Raw genomic sequence first — 24,189 nt, 5'->3', positions numbered from 1 at the left:
GGTATTCAAACTCAACACCAACCTAATGGTTCAACGATTTGAGCAGTGGCTAAGTCAAGGGAACCCACTAGAGCCATAGCAAAGAAAGTCTTCATAGGAAAATTGTTACTGTTTATAGACCCAAACCTAAGCAAAGTATCAATAACCAAGATGACATTTGAGGTTACTATTTCAAAATGCAAGCAAGTGATGAAACCCAGTCTAATATTACACGTCAAAAATTTTACAACCATCATTCAAAATGTAAAAGTTTTCATTTTCGAGTGGGTTTCGAAAAAATGATGTTTCATTGCAGAATTATCAGTGTTTCCAAACCCACCCATGTATTTAAATTAAATGGAGAGATCAAAAAACAGAATTTTCTTTTCCTTTTTTAGGCAAAACAACTGATTGAATCCACAAATCTAGTCCACAGATCTTAAAACACTGCTATCTGACAACCAGAAATTATTTTCCATTATAAAACAATAAATGTTACGAACACACCTGATTCCCGCAGACACCGAATAATGACCTTGTGCACGGAGTAAATGGTACTGCATTGCACATTGAAATGAACTCATTTCCCAAAACTGCAATGTCTTGAGTTACATAATGGAAGCCTTTGATGAGAAAATACGAGTACAATATAACATCATATCTCCCCCTTGAATTTGTACTCTTGGAACAAAGTACGACCTTGACCGAGATCCTTGTTTCCTGTTTTTGACCATGAAGGAAGCACTCTACCTCCAGAGTTCCCTCTGACTTCCATTTCATTTTCAGAGTCATTCCAATCTAGGTCAATATCTATGCATTGTTCCTCATAATTCAGCAACTTAGAATCATTAATATCCGTAATTTTGTTCGGCCCATCCATTGTTGCCCTTTTCTTCGAGACGACAGTACTATTGGTGAAGTCATCATCCTCTTTATAATCCGAATCCAAGATCCTACTTGAGTTTCTCCTCCTCTTAGTTGCCTCAATATTATCGTTACTGCCACCACTATTCCTCTCGGTTTTATTGTACTCTTTAATGGTAGACTCAATGGTTTCCAATAACCGATCTCCGTATTTGCTTATCTTTGCCCTGAATAAAATGGGTGGTTAACATGAAGTTTGTGGTGATAATAATTCAAAACCAAATTAAATCTTACTTGCCGATGCCATTAATGTCGAGAAGTTCTTCCACTGTTCTTGGAATTTTCTTGCTGATCTGCTGCAGTGTGGCATTTCTAAAGAGGAGAAAAGAAAGCAACTTGTCAGGACTTAAAATTGATCTGGGGATCGAAAAATAACACTAGAAGAAACTAAGAAAAAGTTAACACGTACCCAAATATGTGGTATGCCATGACCCCTTCACCAGCTTCTTTAACAAGAACAGTTCGAAGCATTCGTAAAGCAGCATAGAGTTTGGCTGAGAGATTCTGCAACCAAACACAGGCAATCATTTTAAAGAATTATAATGAGAGAAGGCAGAGTAGAAGTGGTTCAACACCAAAATTTGAATGGTCATCCACACTTTTAAAATTAAATTTAATATAATCAGGGTCATTTTCATACAAAATCAAGAAAATTGCATCACACCGTATAATCACGTTGCTTAGTTTTTAAATTTTAATTTAATTTTCAAAAGCCCATTAATCTATATTTTAAATTACAAATAAGTCCTGATATATGTGCGTTTGCACATGCCATCTTCTAGTTTTAAAGAATTGGTGAGATTAATTAACATCAAGCAGACAAAACAACAATGTAGAAAGAAATCAATAGGAACTAAATTTATTACCAAGTCTGCTTCATATTGAGGTTGGGCTGGCATGTCATTTTGTGGAGAGCTAAACTTTCCAGAAGAAAGAAGGCCTTTTGCTGGTGTTGCTTCGGACTTGCTCAGCTTAGCTGCCTTCGCAGATGCAGGGAACCTTACGGTATATAAGAAGTCAGCATCAACAAAGTATATAAACATTTCTTTTCTTCCTAAGTCAATAAATGTTACACAACTGAACTCCTCGAGAAATATAGCCCAATGAAAGATGTTTCTTTTTCAAACCTACATATATGATGTACTATACTTCAAATATATGATACCATAGACCTGGGTTCAATTCCTGCCAGAACAGTGTTACTGATCTACAAATCTAACCAAAAAAAAAAAATGACAGAATTACACTATTTTGAGAACATAGCAATAGAGGCAAAAAGGATTTCATTGAGGTTGCAGATTTCATTAATGGCATCAATACAATAGTTCGTAAGAAAATATTATCTGTAATCAATTCAATTATACTCATGAACATAGGTCTCCACATTCCAAATACCAATTCACAAAAATTATGAGGAACTTATTACAGACGTGTTCATGTGTAAATTAATATTTTTATATTCAAGAAAAAAAATATGAAAATTAATACTAAATTTTGTATTTTGATTCTAGATTGTTCCTTTGAACTCCATGAGCACATTATTGACAACCATTTACCCCAACAGACCGATCTGTTGGAGAGGGGGAGAACTATGAATATAAGAGGGTCATGAGGCTTAACAGGGGAATTACACACCCAAGAGTGGAGGAAAATATACACCCAACACTACTCCTTACCCATAAGGGTGGAAAGAATCGAACCTGCGACTTATACGACCTAGTGCTCTGATACCATGTTGACAACCATTTACCTCAAAAGACCGATCTTTTGGGGAAGGCGCAACTATGAATATAAGAGGGTCACAGGTCGAATTGGGGCACGATACGTGAGCACACGACACCCAGGAGTGGATGCGGATAACACAACAATAAACACTCCCTCTCACTCATGAGGGTGGAAAATTCCTTCGAGGATGGTCGAACCCATGACCTATACGAACCTGGAGCTCTGATCCATGTTGACAACCATTTACCCCATCAGATGGGTTTGTTGGGATAAATGGTTGTCAACACACGTGTCCAAGTCCTTACAGATTTTGAGTTACATTACAGTTGGCCATCATATACCAAATGAACACTAAGTAAAATTTTCATTTAGAGGCTTAAATGCAACTCATGGATGTTCAAGGTAGAAAGATAAACTTAGTTGAAAGCTGGAATTTGAAAAAATGGGAACATAAGATCATTCCATAGAACCATAAATGTGTTGAAATTGAAGTGTGAATGTGTAGAGATAAAAATGTGAATCTGTCAAATAGAACTGTGCATATGCCCTAGAGTCTGGAGTACAGATAACCGATCAGGAGCCTGAATGAGACCTATGTGAAATAACCAGGCTTCTAGGCCTAAGAGTATGACAAATTTATCTACAAACATCAGCATAAATTTGAACATTTTCTTCGCCCTTGCATGATAGTTCAGATACAGGATGACAGGTTTATAGACTATAAAAAAAAAAAAAAGTATAGACTAAAAAGCAAGATACTTAATTCACAGGTTTGAGCAAGAAACAAGACCAAGTAATAAAAAATGAAATAGAAACGAGTAAAATATTGCACCTCATAACAATGTTTCGACTACCGAAGCGAAGATTGTGAGCCTTAGATTCATTCACCTAATGAACAAAATTAGGACAATAAATAATTATGGTAGGAAAGGGTCTAGAAAAAAGTAAGTTCTTTGCTTTGCTTTCCACAATTCCAAGAGCTGAAAAAATTCGAGTGCAAAATTCAGAACAATAATGATGCATACCTTCAACACTGATGATACAGATCCATAAAAATCACTTTTTTTAACTTCCTCAACAAGCAAATCCTCAGTAACAAGATGCCGCAATACTCGGGAAGCTTCACCCTTGGCTAGATGTTTCCCAGCTCCATGAAGGCTCAACTTTTCGTGCCTATACTTCTTAACCTACATTTCACAATCACCAAGATAACACGAAACTGATGAAGATAGGGGAAAAGAAACACAATGTACAATTTCTTGTTCTATGGACATACATTTTGGCTTAAGGAACCCCTGTAGACTTCCAGGATATGAGATGATGAATGTTGCTGCCCAGTCAACTTCACTAATTCAAGCTAAGCACAATGAAACAAAAATAACCCTGTAAGTGCAAGGGCTCAATATACTTTATGAAAAACAATTAATGAAATACAAAGCAATAAAACAAGATAGAATTTGTTCCCAACCAATTGCTTTGCTGTATCAGTGACGTCTCTTTCAATAAAACTTAAACTCTTGGAACAATTGTCACAAGTTTTTCTACAATTTGCAGGATTAAATTTTTCTCCAAAATGAACAAGTTGTAGAAGACGTCGGCAATCAACATCATTTTCACAATAGCTGACCTGTTAATAACCAAATTGATCACTTAAGTAAATATTTCATCCAAACTGTGGAGGTAAAAACAATAAGATCAGAGCCTTCAAGGATGTACCATGCGCAGGAGATTCTCAATATTTGTTTCTAGTATCCTATCTGAATTTGAAACTGAAGTACGTCTCGATCCAGGTACAAACGGACTTTGCTCAATGACTCCTTGGCTAATCATATGCTTGATACGAATCTGTACAAACCAGAAAATGAAAATGAAAAGAACAGCCATATGAACAAACAATAATAATAAAAGAGCCATCCAACATTTAAATTAGAGAGCTGATATTGGCACCCCAACTTTTACTTATTAAACCCCAATTAAAACTAAGAAAATAAGTAAACGGTTGAGCATTAAGTAAAGGTTGGGGTGCCAATAGAAGCTCTCTCTCAAATGTTTTTGCTAGATTTTTATTTTTTGGGTTTAAGATTTTATGAGCCTAATCAAAATTGTAAACTAGTGGAATTGTTTGAACGGATGTTGTAATGTTTTGTAATGGTCAGATAATAATTTGAGCCGAACCTTTGTAATGTTTGAATGGTATGTTTTAATCTTTAATTGGGGTGTGATAAATAATTTAAGAAATTGGGGTGTAACAAGTAAAAGTTGGGGTGCCAATAGCAGCTCTCTCAAATTATAACAAATGTCTAAATGAACTCAATAAATGTATGAGGAAAAATTGATTATACTCATGCATGACTTACATAATCACTGTAATTGTAATACAACACACAAGATGAGCGCTGACCATCTCTGCCAGCGCGGCCGCATTCCTACAAAGTTGAAGGTTCAATAAGCTTACACAAATTGTTAAGTAAAAAATCATGAGTATAATCATCAACACAAACCCTCTATCAACTTTTGATGTTTTAGGTATCTTTCTGATTTTAAAAAGAAAACATATCATCACCAATGACAATTTATCACAAATATTCTCAAAAAGAAAAAATATATGATTTTCAAAAATTACCTGATGGTAACCTTCAATAGATTTTGGAAGAGAATGGTGGATGACGAACCGGACATCGGGTTTATTGATACCTGAAATCATTGCATTAGAAAATGGTATATGTTAACCATAAAAATAAAAAATATTATGGTAATCAATGATACCCATTCCAAAAGCTACTGTAGCACATATTATGTTGATCTCATCTTTGCTCCACTGCTTCTGAACAAATGCTCTCTGTTGAGGATCCATGCTGCCATGGTAAAAGGATGCTTTGTGCCCACATTCCTGAACAATGGAATATCATCTCACTGTTAGGTCCTCTGTAAATATGCAATTGAAAGGGAATTAGTACAAATCAGCAGTCTTACTAAAATTACAAGATAAAACTAAACCAACAGAAGTTGCATTCTTAAACTTGAACTTGAGATTTGACAATTGACATTTATTTTTATTTCTTGGTTCTATGAGAGAGAGAGATCTAAGGACTAACCAAAAAAGGAGCAAAAAAGAGACAAAAAGTAGACGCCAGATGAGATTTCATGGAATATAGTAGCTCTCTTAATTGTGACGTCAATTTGGAGTATACATGATTGGGTATTTACAAGAGACATTATTGTGAAAGGACATACATCTCGCTGCAAAATTGACTAAGTTAAACCAATGTACAATAAAGAATAATATGGTAAAAAGAAACCCAACAAAACATGGTAAAAACGGTCCATAATGTCCCAGATCATTAACTCCTCTTGAAATGGCCACCATTTATCAAAAAAACTCTATTTGAAAATACTCATTTCCAGATCACTAACTCCCCATGAAATGGCTCAAAGCTCATGCAGAACATCACGCCTTCAGATGGGTTGAGGGCACATTTGAGAGTTCTAAACTTTGCTCAACCACTGTCTTTTGCGACTTGCGAGCTGGTTTCAGGTGTTGGTATCAACACTCATATATTTACTAGAACAATTTGTAATTATTTATTTAAATAATGTGCTGTGTTCTTGAAAGGGAAAAGCTTTGCGATGATTTGTAGAAGGTATTTTGTCATGTTCTCATATTTTATGATGTAAAAAAAAAAAAAAAATTACATGTAAAAAAAAAATTCATGTAAAATGTTCTTGAGAACCAGAACCGACCGGTACCCACGATTCATGTAAAATGCATGTAAAAAAATTCACTCAAAAGTTTTTTTTTTTTCCTTCTCTCAATCATGTTCTTGAGAACCAGAACCGACCAATACCCACGATTTTTGGCTGTTTCAATTCCACTTATTTTAGAATTAAAACCATAACCAACAAGAACCAGAGCCAGAAAAACATGATGATTCCGGTTCTAGGTACCTCAGAAACAGATAGTGTTCGACTGAGTTGCGAAAGAGAGAAGATAGCTTCGAACTGGGGAAAGAAGGTTGGGAGAAAATGAAATAAAATAAACAATTGGCATGATCGTATGAATTCTCTATTTAGACCTTGTGTGGAATTCATGAATCCCCCTCCCGACTTCTAAGGTGAACACATTAATTTGTTATAACACCACTTAAATCTTTTAAACCTTTCAGGAAAACACCATGGAATAGAGAAATACCCCACGTAAAATTGTGATTGAGAAGCCAAAACCTTTTCCAAAATCTTAAAAAGAGTCCAAGCTTATCAAATGACAATCTCTAAGCTCCTCTACCATATCCATCTCAGGAACCAATTGATAAAGTGACATCCAAACCTTCGTCAAAATAAAAAATAATAATAATAATAACCCTCCTCATGAAACTCCTATACCAATCCAATCAAATAATCTTTGATAACATGCCAACATCTTCTAGAGAAAGCAAGAAACAACAAAGATATCATTGTGCCTTCAAACTATCTTATAGAACTCGTTTTCCATAGTTGCATTTTCTGAGTGCTAAATACGATAATAAAACGCAACCCATTCAGAGAGGTTCTATAGAACTAGTTTCCAACAAAGTTTTGGAATAATAATCCACTCTGATGTCTTTAATCTTATCCTCTCTTCCACCAACTCCCCTCCCAATTTGGTGCAGGAAATATAGTTGCACCTTCTAACTATCCTATAGAAGAAGTTGGTGGCTTGGTGTTCTCATTCCCTTCTTCAAGCCACCTAATGATGGATTTCTGTTGCTAATTAATTTCTTGTATCCACATCCAGATAAGCCTGGAATTTACATGAAGATATTCATCTTCTTCTCTTCAATGGGGAGGGGAGCAACTCTTCTTCCCTCCCAATGGAAACAGTTCTTTCCCAAGCAAGCTGCAATGAGTTTCAGCCAATTTAGAAAGAGTTGCTTCATTTTGATTCAAAAAGACACGTACCATATCTTGCCTAAGACCAAAAAAAGGGATTTGAAGGCATTTAAGAAGCTTTTATAGCCTGGGAGGGACTAGAATTTCTATAGATATGTATACTAAAACAATACATTTTGAATTGAAGTGTATTAAGGGAAATAGGTAAACAAAACCATGTGGTTGCAAATTTGCAATCTTTATCATGTTTCAATATTTTACATAAACAAAACAGGGAATTTCTAACAAAATATTCATCACATCTCTTAAATAATATAGATTCTAGACCATTCAGAAATTACTAATCTCTCAAATAACAAAAAAAGGCTCATAAGAAATAAACAAACCTGTAACTTTTCGGCAACTTTCTCACAGTCCATTCTTGAAAGACAATAAATAATGCCACATTCATCAAAATGATTTTCTTTTATGAATTTGTCGATGTCTTCCAAACACTTCTTTGTCTTGGGGATTATAGAATACCTACAATGTTTATAGTTATGGTCCGTCCAAAGTTAAAGATAGCATCTAATTCAACACGTACCACAAATTTGGGCGATTGAAACTTTGTCGAAAAATAATACAATTCACAAGACCAAGAGCTTGTACAACATCTTCTTTCACACTTGCTGTAGCAGTGGCAGTTAAAGCCAACACTGGAGTATTTGGGAATTTTTGCTTCAGAATACCAAGACCCTGACAAGAAAATAGAATAATGTTGACCATCCAATAAAGCAATTCTTTTATCCAATCAGACAAATTTTTTTTGTTCTTTAAAGTATGTAAACGAAAAGATTTAGAAATCCAAAACCTGGTAATCCGGTCTAAAATCGTGTCCCCATTGGCTTACACAATGAGCTTCGTCAATAACAATCCTAGAAAGTGATTCACGAGCATGCAAACTTTCCAAGTGTCTCAAAAGAACATCACTTCTGCTCTCCAAATAAATATGTTTTGTCAAAATGAAGAATGCAAATCTCTAATGCTTGGCACCAAATAAATTATGAAACTAAATGAAAAACTAATTTAAACTAAATGAAAAACTAATTTTCATGTACAATACAATATTTTATTTTCCGGGTACATGTTTGTACGGTGGAACAAGAAGTTTCACCAAGAGAATATATTAATAATCTTATAGCTCACATACTTAAAAATATACATTAAACAAACCGAGCGGCTAAATTCAAGATTTTTGGAGTTGGATTCTAGTCCCTTCATCTTGAATCCATATTCTAATAGGTAAAGAAGAGCCTACTGCTTCAATCCGTCTGTAACCGAAGCTGCATGAAATGAAACCTACCGCCTTCATTATTAGGTAAATGACAGTTCTTGTGGAACTAGGCCCCACAGACATGATAGCAATGTTATGGGTAGTTCCAACATGGGGGTTTTGGTAGGCATTCAAAAAGTTTAAGAAGAATTGAAAAAAGAAAAGTGTTCACAAGATAAGGTGTTGAAAGAGAATAATGCTTTGGGAGGATTTACAACGTGTGGACTAATTTTGTTTTGATAGGTGGTGGCCCTAAATCTTTGGATAAGGCTTTGATGATCATGATGATATGTAGTTTGGGGACAAATCACTCTGTAGAGAATTCCCAATGTTCAAACAAATAGCAAAGCAAAAAAATGCACTTTGAAGAAATCAGAAACCAAGTACAAGAAGATGGAAGAAAGATTTCTAAATTGAATTCATTCAACAAGGTTGGAAACTACCCTAGATAAGAGCGCAAGTGGACTTACAAAATGAAGAAGATTAACTATGAGTTCTCTATAATGTATATACCCATGTCTAATCATACGTGATGAAGACAAATAACTTGAGAGAATTTTAAACCTCCCTCATGGAAAGTATAAGATAATAACCCTCGCAAGTAGAAAACACAAGATATGTTTCAGTAGAGGAGAAAACGAACCCAATACCATGTGTGGACAGCAAGTGAAAAAACTAACAAGAAGTTTCCAAGCCCTCTTTTCATTTCAAGAATGCTAAATTAATTCTCCTCAAGTCAAACATATCCACCATGCTAAATATGGTTTGATTATTGAATGCAATTTGTCCTAAGAATTTTTTTTCTGAAATCGGCCTTACTGTAAGGGGTTATGGTACCTGTTTTAATATAATAAAGGCATTCGTGTGGAAATTTTTTATTCAAGTAAACAAAACTTACTTGGCAACTTTCTCAGGTGTAACATATAACAGCTTGTATTTACAGCAACCTGAACTCAGTTCTCTAAAGATCTCTTGTTGTTCATTCCACTCCATATTTGCACTCAAGTATGTAGCAGGAATGTTTGCCTACATAGTACAATTCAAAGGCTTTGAATAAGATGACCACGGGAAAACAAAGGTATTAATTAACTAGAGGAACTAAAATAGCATATATTACCTGCAACAAATGCATAATTTGATCTTGAATGAGTGAGACAAGAGGTGAAATCACTAGGGTTATTCCTGGACATACAAGTGCAGGAAGCTGCAAAATCACACAATTGATTTTTCAGAGAAGGGCAAAAATGTAAAAGAGATAACAAAATACTCCAAAAACACCAAAGGAATTACATACACATGAAAAAACACAAACCAATTCTTAAACATAAAATTCCTCGACTATGAAGAATTCATCCCAAATGGTTTATTGACCAAATCAAATTAGTAATATACGTGTCAGTACCTATAAAGGAAGGATGAGTTACGTTGGCAGCAGGTGAAAAACTTGTACATGTCAAATGAATTACGATCCTTCGTTTCATTTATCAGATAGAATTCAAAGAAGCAATGCGATTTGTTAAGCCGCCCCTAGATTTTCAGGATAAGACTTTGATGAAGTATTCGTCATTTGAAGGAAGTATCCTTGGCATACATGGTAAAATTGGACTTCAAGAAAATCTTCAGAAATAGCCAAAAAATCCTTGACCATTCCTGAGGAGGCATGAACTTCAAGATCCTTTTCCAAAGGTCTCTATATGGCTATACTTAGACCCAAGGTTTAAGATGCAGTTTAGCTTCAGTATTTTGAAAAACCAAAACATATCGACACATTCAAAACATTGGCATGCATCAAAACATTCAGAAGCATTATATTCTAATTAAAATAAAAAATAAAAAACTAACGTTTATTCATAAATAAATATGGAAAAATATTTTTCAAGTGATTAAAAGGAAGAATTGAACACCGAACTCTCAAAGTGATACAAACTAGAAATGTTCTCACTCATAAAGCCAGATTAAAACTTGTAAGTGATTAAATGAATCTTAGAAATTATAAACTACAGTTTCTAAAATTGTTGACCAGGCCTAAGGTGACAAGGACTTCAAGATCTTTTCCCAGATGTCCAAAATATGACTAGACCTAGACCCAAGGTTAAAAAATGCAATTTAGCTATGGGGTTCATTATTTCAAAAAAACCAAAATATATCAATACATTCTGAAACATTGGCGTGCATTAAAACATTGTGAAACATTACATTGAAATGGCAACAACAAAAAAAAAAGAGAAGAGAAAAAAGCTTTTAGCATTTTATTCAAAATGAATATAGAAAAATATTGTCAAGTGATCTAAAACAAACATTGTGGGTTGTCGCACTTTTTGGGTTCATAACCCTTTTTGGGCCCCTATAATGGACAAAATTTGGTGTTTGGCCTTAAAAATCAGTTAAATGGTTTTCCTAGAAATATGGAGTTGGTTAATTAAACAAATCCTTGCTACACAACAATTATCTATTCTCCTTGGTTTTTTATTTTTTTTCTGGTGGTGGTGTGGTGGTGGTGGTGGTGGTGGGGGGGGGGGGGGGGGGGGGGGGGGGGGGGGGGGAGCAGTTGTCAGGCTACTTCCATATTCTCACTCCCCCATTCTAGATCGAACCAAACTGAAATGGGAGAGGATGATCCTCTCCCTTTCTTAAATAGAATATTGCAAATGTGATCTGAACAACTAGAGAATAAAGGTAAAGGTAAAATAGTAATTTGAATCATTTTTGCAGTTAACATGTTTTAGGTTAGCCTACAACAACTAGAGAAAATTCAACCATGATTTTCGTTCAATGTGCTAAGCCAAAGGAGAATTGGTAAGTCATCCATTACTTTATTGGGATCTAGATAGAGTTACTTTTGCTTTTTAGCTATATTTATGAGATTTTTTGAATTTTTCTTGGGCCCACTCCAGAGTTCTTTAGTGGTTAATACACCCATGGTTCAAAGTTACGTGTTATTTCAAAATGTTTAGACAGAACATTCTGATTATGGCCAAGACCAAAACAAAACATTGAATCTTTTGAAAATACTTCAAATAGTCTCAGAATGCTTTGGAATTTCACGGAATATTTTGATCGAGACTGTTTCAGTTTTCTCTTTGAACAAAACATTGCATCGAAATTAGATTTTAAATCTTGGGTGCAACAACACTTTTTCCTCCAAAGGGCGGCCAATCTTGAGATTACTTACCCTCGCAATCACATGGGAACTTCATGAGGAAAGGAATAGAAAAGGTTCGCAGTAACCATCATCCAAGGACTTTTTTTTATTAGTCATCCAATCTTTCTTGGGACTGTAGGGGTTTGTTTCTAGTTGGATCACATTGTAAATGGGTAGTTTATCCAATATAGACTTATCAAAGAAAATGAATAAGAAAAAAATAATAATAAGGGTCACGTTTGTACCTGGTATGTCAGGCTCTTTCCACCTCCAGTTGGCATCAAAACGAAAACATCAAACCCACTCATTGTTGCATTTATTACCTCTCTTTGATTGGGACGAAATGAATGATTTCCAAACACTTTCTTGTTATTGGCCTGAAACAGGAAACAAGTGCTACCCATTAAAAAGAAGCTATAGTGTGCATAGGAATCTAGACATTATTTTAGATAAGCACCTCTAGCTTCTTGTTCCATGGGAAGTCAACACTACTCCATCTTTTATCATTTGATCCTTCGATGTAATTAACATCAACGGCCTTTGGAATAAATGGTTCCCTTTCAACAGGACCTGTGGGAACACCAAACCTATCTGTAGACAAGAACGATACTGATGATGGAACCCACTTGTCACAGCTTTCTGGCTCGTTATGAATATGGACCTGAGCAAATCTAAGAGGATCAAGCCCTGCTGAAGGAGTTTCAAATTGATAACCCCTCGAAGTGGTTGTGGATGCCGCAAAATGTGATTTCTGTCTTTCATCATCAACAGAAGAAGAATGAAGATATTTCTCAAGCTGTTGAACTTGCTTATTCAGCTGCAACCTGGCTATGAATAAGCACATACATAAGAACAGAAAATATGACAGCCATGTTACTAAAAGTAATCAGAAGAGTGCCATTGAAAATGAGTCTGATTAGCCTTACTAAGTTAGTAAGGATTTCACCCTTACTAAGGGTCCTTGGGCTCACCTTGTGGCATCCAAAAACATGATCCGATGCTTCAGAGTTGTAGAGGACAAAATTCTAGGAACTTTGAAAAAAAACCAAAAAAAAGTTATTTTTCACCGTTGAAGTTTAATATTAAATTTGGGAGTTAGTCCATTTTCAAAACCTTGGATCAAGTCCAAAAAAAAAATATGGATCTCAGTTTTTTTATGAAATTTAGAGGGCTGTGGTGTTGGATTGCTAATGTGGTTATCCATTTCAGCAAAAAGACCCTTAGTAAGGCTTAAAATCCTACAATGTTAGCAAGGAAAGTGTCTTGCATAGAAAATACATGGTACGGTAATATATACATCAAAAGTGGACAAACCTATCCTGACGAAGCTTCTCTACATGCATTGGACTAAGGTCAGAGACATTGTCAAGAAGCTCATTTGATATGGCAATTAACATGTCCTTTATCTCCTGCAAATGAGTTGCAGCTTCGGGACAAAGTGCGACCTGATAAATTTCAGGAATAAGGAATGTCAAGCTGATAGAAAATTGAAATGTGTAGAAGTTGGAACTGAACACAAAGATATACCTTAAAGCCATGACTGCACTTAGTGGACAATTCTGGAGGCAAACATGTTTCGTCAAGCCTTACAACATGATCCTTATTTACAACTGGGGTGAAAGGGTGAGACTTAGACATTGTCGATTGAGGCGTGCACGTTGATTGAATGTGTTCTAGAACTATTTGGTCCACATCAATATTCTGGAAACCAAAAGATAAATTGTAAAAAAATAATTATATGCTTAGAGATCATCACTTTTACTACTAGAGAGACCAAAATACATGATTTTAAATCAATTAGAAGTACATATTACCGTAAGTATATCATCATCATCTATATCATCAGCAAAATCTTTACAGTTTTGGTTAGTTTGCATAATATGATTACTAGACAATCCATCTTCAATGGGTGCTGGAGAACTGTTGAAGACTGGTGCTTTTCTCGCACTTTGCCACCCCACGTTACCAGGTCTGACAGGTTCTGCAGCACTCATTCTGATTTCTGGAGGAGAATTGCTTTTGTGGATTAGAGATTCACCAATCCTGGGATTGGAATCATTGAAGTTTTGATGCCTTTCAAAATTTTCGTCCCTTGAACTTCCAGAATATTTTCGAGTTGTGTCAGATGAGCTCCATAAAGTAGGTTTTGTTCCGATATCTTGAGAAGCTAACTTCTTGGACGAAAAATGGTCTGCACTGATATTCTGGACTACAGGAGCAGTTATTCCAGGTTTTAAATAATTCCGGGATGTTGCCTTGAAGCCAGAGAGAGTTTCCCAAGCCTGCCAAATGTTTCCAATTGATTGAACAAGGGAATTTCAAAATCAACATATTCTTAATCAACAAGCATCACCAACAAATGTACATAAAATGGTTTTGGAGAAAAAAAAATCACAACAACAACAAAAATCTGGGTCAATTTTATTTTCAATTTTTCAGCAAGATCAATCTGGTTTTGATTCAAAATATCTTTTAATTAAACAGAACATATACTCAAAAGAGAAAGAAGTTATAGAAAGGACAATGATATGATCTACCACACAATCACCAAAGGAAAGCTCACCTTTACAGTTTGTGGACTCTTCAGCATTATACCATTTACAATTGTAGAAGCCATCGAGCTATTAAGAAATATGAAGGAACCATATGAGAATGACTAATTGGATAGATACAAGGAAACTTTATAAATATAAATTAAATTTGCATACCAATTCATGCAATTAAAATGCATCTCCTAGTTTACCCATGAGAGAAGGTTAAAGTCTAGAGTAGTTTCTATCAATCACCATCATCATCATCAAAACCATATCCCAAAGATTTTGAGTCAACTAAACAACTCATGTTGCTCCATTCAATTATGTCCTGAGCCATGCTTTTTGTTGTTGAAAATGTGGTCATATGACACATCCACATTTTCTTAGACTTTCATCTTGCTATTTTATAATATTCAACCTGTATATATTCCTTCTATAAGGCTGATGATGGTGGAAGAGAAAAAAATGAGATTATACAAAAATAAAATGGAGCAAAAGTAACAAAAGAAAAGAGTTAGGGAAGAGAATTCCCATGATACAAAGAGTCTAATATATATACATCCTTTAGTTACACTGTAAAAAATTCTCCATTTTCCAAAATTCGGAAAAATACACTGAATAAGGGACCAGACGATAAAATAGGTGAATCGGCGAGACAATGATATAATCATATTCAATCTCCACTCTTCTTCCAAAATCTTATAAAAGCATTCTTTTATTTTTCATTTCCAAAATAAGAACCTTGGTTGTTCCCTAAAAAAACTCATCATCAATCTCTAGGCTAAAACCTTCACCCTTCAACCTCAATATTTATCTTCTTCAACCTTCAAATCTAAAGAACAAGATAGGTTTTCAAAAGAGGTTGTAAATGATAGGTTTTTGCGAAGAAACTCAAAAACATCATTTGTATAGTCCGTGATTTATTTTTTCCAAAAACTTTCCCGGATCAATCTGAATTAGCCGAATTGCGGAATCTAAACTTGGTTATCATGTTAAGCTCAGTCCATCCTTTAACAAGTTTGCAATATATGATAAATAATTTTTTGCTAACTTCAACTGCCTTGCCTCTTTACAGCTTGTTCCTCTAATAGAATTTCACATCATCATCATCAATCAACCTCTGATTTATTTCTTTCCAAATTCCACAGCAGCCCGCAAATGGGACTATGCTCCAAAGCAATCTTCTTCTTGAAGTAAAGGCGTACATGCAACAGAATGGGCAAACTTCAAACAAGGTTTTAGGTATAATCCAACAAACTGCAGAGAGAGAGAGAGAGAGATCCCAAAGAAAATTTGCAAGAGTGCATAGCAATTAATGATTCACACAGAAAAAAAAAATCAACAAAGAGGTTGACCCGAGTGATCCACCATTAGAATTTTGTCAAACTTAGTGATCCAACCAAAAAGAACAACCTTTTAATGGAACCTTGGATCCTAAAACAAAGGATGCAGAAATATCAGAGCAAAAGGAATTGCCCAGAATGGGGTAGAGAGATCTTATATAGAAGTCGACCCGATTACAATCTACAAACTCTACTTGCATTCAAGATATTTCTAAAAGACTCATAAATAATAGTGATAAGGCTAGAAACAGTGTCAATACCCCAAACATTCACATGACTCTAAAATCGAAAGTCCAAATAAGTCATTTCCTTCCCAAATCATAAAATCCGGAAAAGGCGATCTTTTTTTAGGAAAGAGAAAACATTGTTGGGAATTCATTTTTGAAAGGAGACTTGCCACACCCAAGTTTCCCCAATAAATTATTCAAACCCTAACTCCACAATGGATCTTATGCCTTTTGAAACACCAATAACATGTTTGTCTTTCCATACATGCACCAATAAGAAAGCAGAGAAAGAGTATTATCGAGTCTCCCACTCCTGCATTTAGTCATTTTGAATATCCTCCAAAGACTCGAATGCTCCTCTCCAAACCTCCACAATCATTTTCTGAACAAGGATAAAATCCCACCTTTAAGGTTCTTGGTTCCCAACACACCCTGCTAGTGCTAGGATTGCAGACAGCTTTCCAATGAACAAATGACCTTGAAATTATTGCATTGATCATGCTACAAGAAATAAGCAACCAAAGCCTTAAAGAGGGGGCCTGTGAAGATTAGCCAATAATATTGATCCACCCTATTTCCTCTCGTGTGCTTGGGATGGGGATGGAACTGCATACTGCTTTAACAGAAATAAAGAGAACTGAAAGATGTCCAAAAGAGAACTTTCTTCCCCAATAATTGTATGTTATCTTATATTGGTATTTTATCATTTGGGGTGGAGAGAGAGAGAGAGGGAGAGAGATGAATAATATTCTATGCAACTAAATATTAAAAGAATAAAAAAGGAGTGATGGCAGCAATTGATATTCGTGCGAATACATCTCAATGCATACCTTGAACCTAATGTTCTTTCAACGAGAGGCTTCTGCGCCTGTAAGGAGAAAAGAAAATTTGAGCTCAAAAACTTATATTGGCATGAGAAACTATCATGTGCATGGGCATGCTGAGACCAATTGAATTTTGGAGAAACTTCATCAAATTTAGAGTCTTTGTTTGAATTGCTTCCACTGTATAGCCACCGAAAAACAATGAATTAGTCATTGAATGATAATAATAATAACATAAATACTTTAATAGAATGTAATTGTTACTCTTGCCTTGGAAACTTTCCCTTAGTCATCAGTTAACATAATTGCATGCTTCAAATAATAGACTCCAGTTAACTAAAACCCATATTTAAATATAGATAGAAACCTACAAGAAAAATATCCCACATGATATCAAGTCAGAAGGGAACTTACAACAAATAAGGGAAAAAACCAAAATAAAAGAAAATGAATAAGACAAGCATGACAATGATATTGTTAGACCAAAAAGTATGACCGTATGATTTACAAACAATAGCTAAGAAAATACAAATGATATGGTCTGCATTATGCATCAAAGTTCCACAATACAAAATGCGAGGAATTAGTCTAAGGAGATTTTCTCCAATTACAGAAGTAGGAAATAGCTTTTGTCCTATATGGAACTTTACATTGATAAGGTTAATATGTCTACAAGACGAGAAATATCTAAATTGTTTTCTATCAATTTTAGTAGAGTTATATTGTGCCCTCCACACAAATAGATTTTTACCTTTTTAGTCCCTCATCCTACAGTGGTCTAATGGTTACTATTGTTCCACCCAACATTCCCATGGCCAATTTAACCTATATATTATTCCATTAGTCACATAAAAGATATTTTCTAACTATGATAAATAAGAACAAAATGGGTTATCTTGGTGAAATCCACGTGTCCCATGAGTTTCTCTCATAAGGTTCACATTGGTATTGATCATGGTTTAAAATATCACATAGATTGAATGTTTCGGTTAATCAAAAAACCGATACGGTATCGGCCGATACATTCAATACAAACTGACACATTTCGAAACAAACCCGATACATTCAATGTTTCGCATCGGTCTTGACCGATATCGATACATTCCGATATTTTAAACCATGGTATTGATTGAGATGTGAAAGGGTATTTGTTTAATTGTCTGCAGAAAGAAGTAACTTACTTTCTAACCAAAAAGCATGTAACTTATGTCTTTTATTTGGTTTTGCAAGGTTGATGAAATTGTGCCCCTAGTTTCTTGCATTGCAAACATAGTCAAATTTTAAATGTATGCAGTTCTAAATATTTCCAACTGCAAAGATTTTCTAGTGCTTGGAAAGCTCCCAAACAAATTTACTATGAAATGGATATTGTGCTTGGACGGACAGATTCCTCTTGTATCTTTTAACAAACAACTTCACAGTTTTGCTCTTTTAGGAGTCTTGTTCAAACTTCAAAGGGTTACAATTTTAAGACTAATTGGCACTAATGGAGACCCGATTTACAGAGAGCAGAACAAGCGTGCTTGGATGATGTGAGATGAGATGTTGAGATGCTTCCAACTTTTAAGATTTTTCAATGGCAGCAAACGAATTAAAGATTAAATAACAAAACTATAATCAAGTAGACCCTAAAATTGAAAGAAAAAAAAAATGGGAATAAATCTACGTTATTATAATTGAGGGCAGATTGAAACCTAGAAATGCTTCAGATATCAAATTTGCATGTTCATAGGGTTAGAAAAATCGAACCAAAAATCCAGATTGAGATGCAGAAAACTAACCTTTTTCCGATTCTTTCGATCTATCGAGCGAGCGAGAGAGAGAGAGAGAGTTCAAATTTGCGCGGGACAAGAGGAGAGGCCTTTGACATTTACATAGAAAAGTGTGAAGTGGGAAATGGGCGCGCCTTGAAATTTTAATGGCGGTAAACGATATTGCAGAATGTGGATCCAGTAATCCAGGAGTTGGTTAACTTCAGTGGGACTACATATTTCTTTCTGCCACGTACGTAGATAATCTTAATCTAACTCATCATCACTAGAAGCTGGCATGCAAACTTAGAGGAGTACGAATTTGCTCTTAAGAAATTTCTGTGCTAAGGTGATGAATCAATAGCATGATGTCACTCACGTGTATTCAACAAGCAAGCGTGATTGGTTGATGGAGAGAAAATTTCTAAGCCATTAATTTTAAGTGTTTTTTCAATATACGATTCCGCTTGACTCCATGCCACTAACTTGTCTGCTTAACACAGAAATTTCTTAACAGCAAATTCCTACTCATCGTAAAAGGATTTATTTGTAATTTAAAATATTAATTAAAAGGCTTTTAAAATTTAACCAAGTGACCCTTATTACATTAAGTTAAAATATAAAGGTGGGGACATTTGTGAGATCCAAATTATGGTGTCCAAGTAAAGATTTATAATTTGATTGACTGAAAATAAGTGGAAAATCCATTTTATATGTGTTTGATTGATTTTTTTTTCATTGAAAATAAATTTCCACCCGCATCCAAAAATTCACCAAAGACTATATTTTTTTTCACTTAATTATACCCATGAAAAAAATGAAATTCACTCAAATAACAAAAGGTAATTTATCGAAACATACATCAAAATTTGAAAATTACCAAAATGGTGTACTATTCATTTTAATTCCAAAAATTATAAATTATCATTTTAGAAAATAAGTTATTTTACCAAAACAATAGAATTGAAATAAACCAAAAATAAACATCCCTAGTTTTTTATACAACGGTATACACATCTTCTGTTTAAGTAAAACTACATAAATATAACTATTTTAGTACATATTGATGAAGTAAATTAAATCTTGAAGGTAAACATTGTTGTACTAAAATATTTATATTTCTATATGTTTACTTAAATAGGGGATATGTGTACTACTACTTGGTCACCAGAATATATATATATGGGGGGCGTTCAGCAACAAACATTTTGGCAAACATTTTGACAAAACATTTTTCAAAACATGGGTTAAAGGTCTTGGAATGGGCTGATTTTTGGTGAGGATGTTCTCTACGGTGAGGAGATCATCCTCACCAAAAATCAGCCCATTCCAAAACTTCTAGCCCCAATTTACAAGTTGAAAAATCGTGAACCGTCCATTTTTTGTAAACCAGTTTTGATGGGGTTAGAAGTTTTGGAATGGGCTGATTTTTGGTGATGATGATCTCCTCACCGTAGAGATCATCCTCACCAAAAATCAGCTCATTCCAAAATCTCTAACCCATGTTTTGAAAAATGTTTTGCCAAAATGTTTGTTGCTGAACATTTCCCTATATATATATATATATATAGGGAAATGTTCAGCACCCTAAGTTTTACCACACACTTTAACGAACGTTTTTTGTCCTACATGGGTTAGAAGTTTTGGAATGAGCTGATTTTTGGTGAGGATGATCTCTATGATTAGAAGATCATCCTCCCCAAAAATCAGCCCATTCCGAAATGTTTAGCCCCATGTTTACACGTTGAAAAATCGTGGACCGTTCATTTTTTGTAAATCAATTTTGATGGGGTTAGAAGTTTTGGAATGAGCTGATTTTTAGTGAGGATGATCTCCTCACCATAGAGATCCTTCTCACCAAAAATCAGCTCATTCCGAAACTTCTAACCCATGTAAGACAAAATGCGTTTGTTAAAGTGTGTGATAAAACTAAGGGTGGCGAACGGGACCCATATATATATATATATATATATATATATATAATATATATATATATATATATATATTATATATATATATATATATATATATATATATATATATATATATATGTATGTAGAGAAGCGTCTGGATGCCCTAAAAAAAGCCAAACACTTTTCAAAATAGGAGTTATAGGTTTCAGAATAGACTAGTTTTTTGTGAGGATGATCTCTATGGCGAAGAGATCATCCTCACCAAAAATTAGCTCATTCCGAAACTTTTAACCCTAGTTTACTAGTTAAAGAATTGTGGACCATCCATTTTTTGTAAACCACTTTTGATGGGGTTAGAAGTTTCGGAATGGGCTGATTTTCTAGTGAGGATGTTCTCCTCATCATAGAGATCATCCTCACAAAAAACCAGCCCGTTCTCAAACTTCTAACCTATACATTGAAAAAATGTTTGGCACAATGTTTGGCTCTTTTTTGGACCTCCGAACGCCTCCCATTTATATATGGTAAAATGGTATTTTTGGTGTTAAACACGATCCATTTCAAATTTTACTATTTTGATAATTTATTTGTGATAGGACAAAATTGCAAGATTCAAATGGATGAACCAAGACAATTAAAAACATACGTTATGATTCAAGACCAAAGTCAACGAGCCCATAAGTACTATGACGTAGTGAACACCTTGGGCGACATGATAATGTCGATAAGATTTTCTCAAGATTCATGTAATGTTGAGGTGGCATGATTTGTAACATAGCAAGTTAGGTTTCAGAGTTCTTGTAAAATACAAAGGTATTCTGAATTCTAAAGGAATCCTAATCTAGTCTCTATAAATAAGAGACTAAACCATAATCAAATCTCATATCATCTCTTCTGAGATTATTTTTTCTAGTTCTCTCCTATTATTTTAGTTTTTAATTTTTAGTTTTTTGTTTATTTTTTGTTTAAGCTTTGTAAACAGATAGAGTACTCTCCCAATTTCAAGCCAAAATTAATAAAATGATCATCACTTTCTTGTCAATCTTTTTTTTTTCCTTTTATTATTCTTGCTATGATTTGTGACTAGACTTCCGCTAGAGAGATCAATGAAGCTTAAGCAAGATTATTTTAAATAATTATTTGTTTCAATCATACTTCAATGTTTTATTGTGATTGTAATTTCTTAAGTAGTGATCATTGGATAAAATGTTATTCTCATGATTTTGATAGTTTAATCTTAAATAAGTTCAAGTTAAACTATACTTTGTTAAAGATTTAATATTTAACATTTTGACTTCGTCTTATTAAAATATCATCACAGAATTTAGATTCAATATTTAGATTAATAGATTTCATCTTCCGATCCAATAACATTAGCTTTGTTAATTGAATTAAGATAATAAGTAAACAAATAAATTAATAAGATGACTTGTTTTGATGGATTTGACCGATCTAATTCTTTATATTGTGATTCTCATTCTAGTTTATCTTAGGATAATTTTAATTCAGTTCAAATCGTGATTATTTTAAGTCAAAAGAAATTGCTGGATCAACGTTGTTTCTGTTGATTGACCATTGTTTGCCAAGGTTTTATATATTTTTGTTCTTTTATTTTTATTGATAATTTGCATCGAACAGTTTGGAGGATTTTAAGCTCTCTGGTGCAAGAGTTATTATCGATTCCTACTCTCTTGTGTTAGTTAAAGGAATGAACAGTGCTAGAATGCTATGGAAGATTGTTCCATGTCTTCATTAGATCCAAACTGAGCTAGCTAACCTCACTTGGAAATTCCAACATACCTTTAGAGAAGGCAATACAGTAGCTGATGTTTTTACGAATGCAGCTATAAAATAGCGCAATTCTTGCTTGTTTTATTCATCATTTTCTCTCCCTAAAATAGCTTAAGCTTGTTATTTGGAAGATGTTTTATCTATCCCAATTGTTCAGGTTGTATGCTTTATTCTTGTTCAACATGCAACGATCAAAACTTCTACTGCCTACTCTTTGCTCCTTGATTACACACAAAACATAAGGTGAAAGTCAAACATAGTTAGAAAACCTTATGAAAGTTAGGACACTAAAAGAAGACAAATTAAGATTTGATCTAACATGTCAAATAAGCAAGAACTTAATCAATCATAAAAGCACAATAAAAAGTTTGTCTGGGAAAATGGTAAACTGCTCTTGAAAGTAGCATGACATAGGGTGAGAAGTTTAGTCTCACACCACCCAAGAGTGCAGTGCTTGAAGTATTCATAAGGGGCAAACCGACCCTACATAGTACCGAGGCCTTTTGGGGGTAACAGCCCAAGAACAAAATCCTGAACCCATAGGAAAGTTAATTCGGGGACAATATTGGTACGGGGCATGACACAAGTGCTCCATAATATCTTGTCCCTCTTCCATCTTTAGGCCATAGAGTTAGTCCTTAAAAAATAATTTGTTAGACAAAGTATTTATCAGGTAAAGCTTCTCAAGCTTATCTCATATTCCCTTTGCAATCTTTTCTTTCATGACATTGCATATGACTTTATTGGAAACGTACAACTCAATGGAACTAATAGTCTTTAAATCCAACTCCTCCCATGTCTTATTGGACATGCTCTACGACTTCGCTTCAATGCCCCGAATGCAATTATGAAGCCCTTGTTGGATAAGAATATTCCTCATATTCCTTTGCCACAATGTAAAGTTTGATTTTCCATCAAATGGCTTCATCTCAAACTTCACCACACTGTAACTTTTGATCATTGGTGTACCTTTCTTCGCCATTACAAATCCTTTAAATAACCTAGGCTTTGATACCACTTATTGTGTATGTGAACACATTTGTGAAGCTTACTTAGTAATTTGATCAAATACCTATGGGTACTTAACCAAACACCTTATATACTACACCTTCTAAGACCTTGCTTGACAATGGCAATGACGGACAATCCCATCTAATAGTAGCAAATGCAAAGAAGATAAACAACCACGTAAAGAAAATAATAAGGACACAATACCCACAACACGAGATTTTACGTGGTTCACCCAAAAGCTACGTCCACAAAGGTATGAGCATTGGAACTCGATTTCACTATGAAGAAAACGAGGCAAATTAATATCAGGAAACACACCTCTATCACTTAGCTTCACCTTCTTCTAGATCTCAAACTTCTCAAACCTCTCAATCTCTCATCTCTTGAGTTTTCTCTCATTTTCTATTCTCTTCTCTATAAAAGACTTAACTTGAAGTTAGACTTCTTACTTACAAAAAAAAAAAAAACAGAACCCCGTCCCTTATAGAAGTACCACAAAATTGGACATTTACATAAGTTACAAGCCCAACCCAAATTACCTTGGACCGACCCAAAAATACACACACTTGAACTGGGCCTAATTGATTTTTAACCATACTTCAACACCTGTAAATAGTAATTTCCAATCTGAATTTCTTGCAACAAAGCCAAAACTAACTCCCATTGAAGATAAAGATCTATCGGTATTGAGTTTGAGGACATCTTGTTCTAGGCACTTCCACAAGCACAAAATGCTTTTAGGTTACAAAATTTTACATTCACAGTTCCAACTTTTGAAGATTCGAACCATAACTCCAGTGTTATCAACCTCGATTTCGGCATCATTAAACACGCCATGAATAGCATC

General features: G+C 34.5%; 1 protein-coding gene across 3 annotated transcripts; it reads right to left on the bottom strand.

Moving 5' to 3' along the window:
- Positions 1–434: 434 nt before the first annotated feature.
- Positions 435–18,872, bottom strand: RECQ4A (DNA helicase (RECQl4A)). 3 transcript variants are annotated; one of them, XM_086440195.1, is made up of 26 exons: positions 18,658–18,872; positions 17,147–17,243; positions 16,883–17,056; positions 14,512–14,569; positions 13,763–14,230; positions 13,476–13,649; positions 13,263–13,393; positions 12,406–12,772; positions 12,194–12,325; positions 9,924–10,010; positions 9,705–9,832; positions 8,345–8,465; positions 8,078–8,229; positions 7,881–8,016; positions 5,395–5,518; positions 5,252–5,322; positions 4,986–5,054; positions 4,345–4,473; positions 4,097–4,255; positions 3,905–3,985; positions 3,654–3,815; positions 3,461–3,516; positions 1,770–1,902; positions 1,313–1,407; positions 1,138–1,215; positions 435–1,070 (listed from the first exon to the last, which is right to left on the bottom strand). In XM_086440195.1, the coding sequence occupies exons 2-26, from the start codon at positions 17,167–17,169 to the stop codon at positions 635–637; spliced, it is 3,744 nt and encodes a 1,247-aa protein (XP_086296321.1). In that variant the 5' UTR covers positions 17,170–17,243; positions 18,658–18,872; the 3' UTR covers positions 435–634. The 3 variants fall into 3 exon arrangements, with proteins under 3 accessions (XP_086296321.1, XP_086296324.1, XP_086296323.1); XM_086440198.1 differs by lacking the exon at positions 18,658–18,872 and adding an exon at positions 18,626–18,644; XM_086440197.1 differs by lacking the exon at positions 18,658–18,872 and adding an exon at positions 18,571–18,589.
- Positions 18,873–24,189: the final 5,317 nt, after the last annotated feature.

The sequence above is a fragment of the Akebia trifoliata genome, chromosome 4 (assembly GCF_017979445.1).
Source record: "Akebia trifoliata isolate Shusen 1 chromosome 4, ASM1797944v1, whole genome shotgun sequence".
Classification (NCBI taxonomy): domain Eukaryota; kingdom Viridiplantae; phylum Streptophyta; class Magnoliopsida; order Ranunculales; family Lardizabalaceae; genus Akebia; species Akebia trifoliata.
This window is presented reverse-complemented; position numbering and strand designations above follow the sequence as displayed.